General features: G+C 36.9%; 1 protein-coding gene across 1 annotated transcript in view; it reads right to left on the reverse strand.

The window, feature by feature from the left end:
- The window catches only part of LOC119581870 (disintegrin and metalloproteinase domain-containing protein 11-like), a gene marked incomplete at its 5' end in the record, with an annotated part of 193,377 nt that overhangs the window by 60,771 nt on the left and 132,162 nt on the right, over nt 1-444 (reverse strand). The window contains 1 exon segment of the mRNA XM_037930027.1: nt 315-320. Within this exon segment, the coding sequence (XP_037785955.1) occupies nt 315-320 (6 nt within the window).

A 444-nucleotide genomic window follows, 5' to 3' on the forward strand; every position in this document is an offset into this window, starting at 1 on the left:
CCCTCGGCAATTTTAAATATCATTACGTGGTTCTCATTTCAACGTGGGGAGGAAGAGGGAGACTCCACTCTACGGAAACTAAAGAAAAGAAAGACGTGGGAACAAAATCCAGTCCATTTAGACTTTAGACGGATTTTGATTTTTTTTAAAGGATCCACTCTCTTTCTTCTCGACAGTACAGTACAAGGATATCTGTATCGACGTCCAAATTTTGCATGCATGGTCTCTATTGCATGGTTTAATAGCCAATATACGGTACAGACTACACTGTTTCATATCGCAACAGGACAACGTTTAATGCAGTGTATAGTTACCAGGGTCTGCAGCATGAAAAAAGATTATTGAAATCATGATCAACTGGAAGAAAAAATGTTCATAAGAAACATAATACAAAGAATATTTTGAAAAGCTCAAGTGGAAAACATAGGCAAATGTATGTGTATG

Source organism: Penaeus monodon, chromosome 15 (genome assembly GCF_015228065.2).
Source record: "Penaeus monodon isolate SGIC_2016 chromosome 15, NSTDA_Pmon_1, whole genome shotgun sequence".
Lineage (NCBI taxonomy): Eukaryota > Metazoa > Arthropoda > Malacostraca > Decapoda > Penaeidae > Penaeus > Penaeus monodon.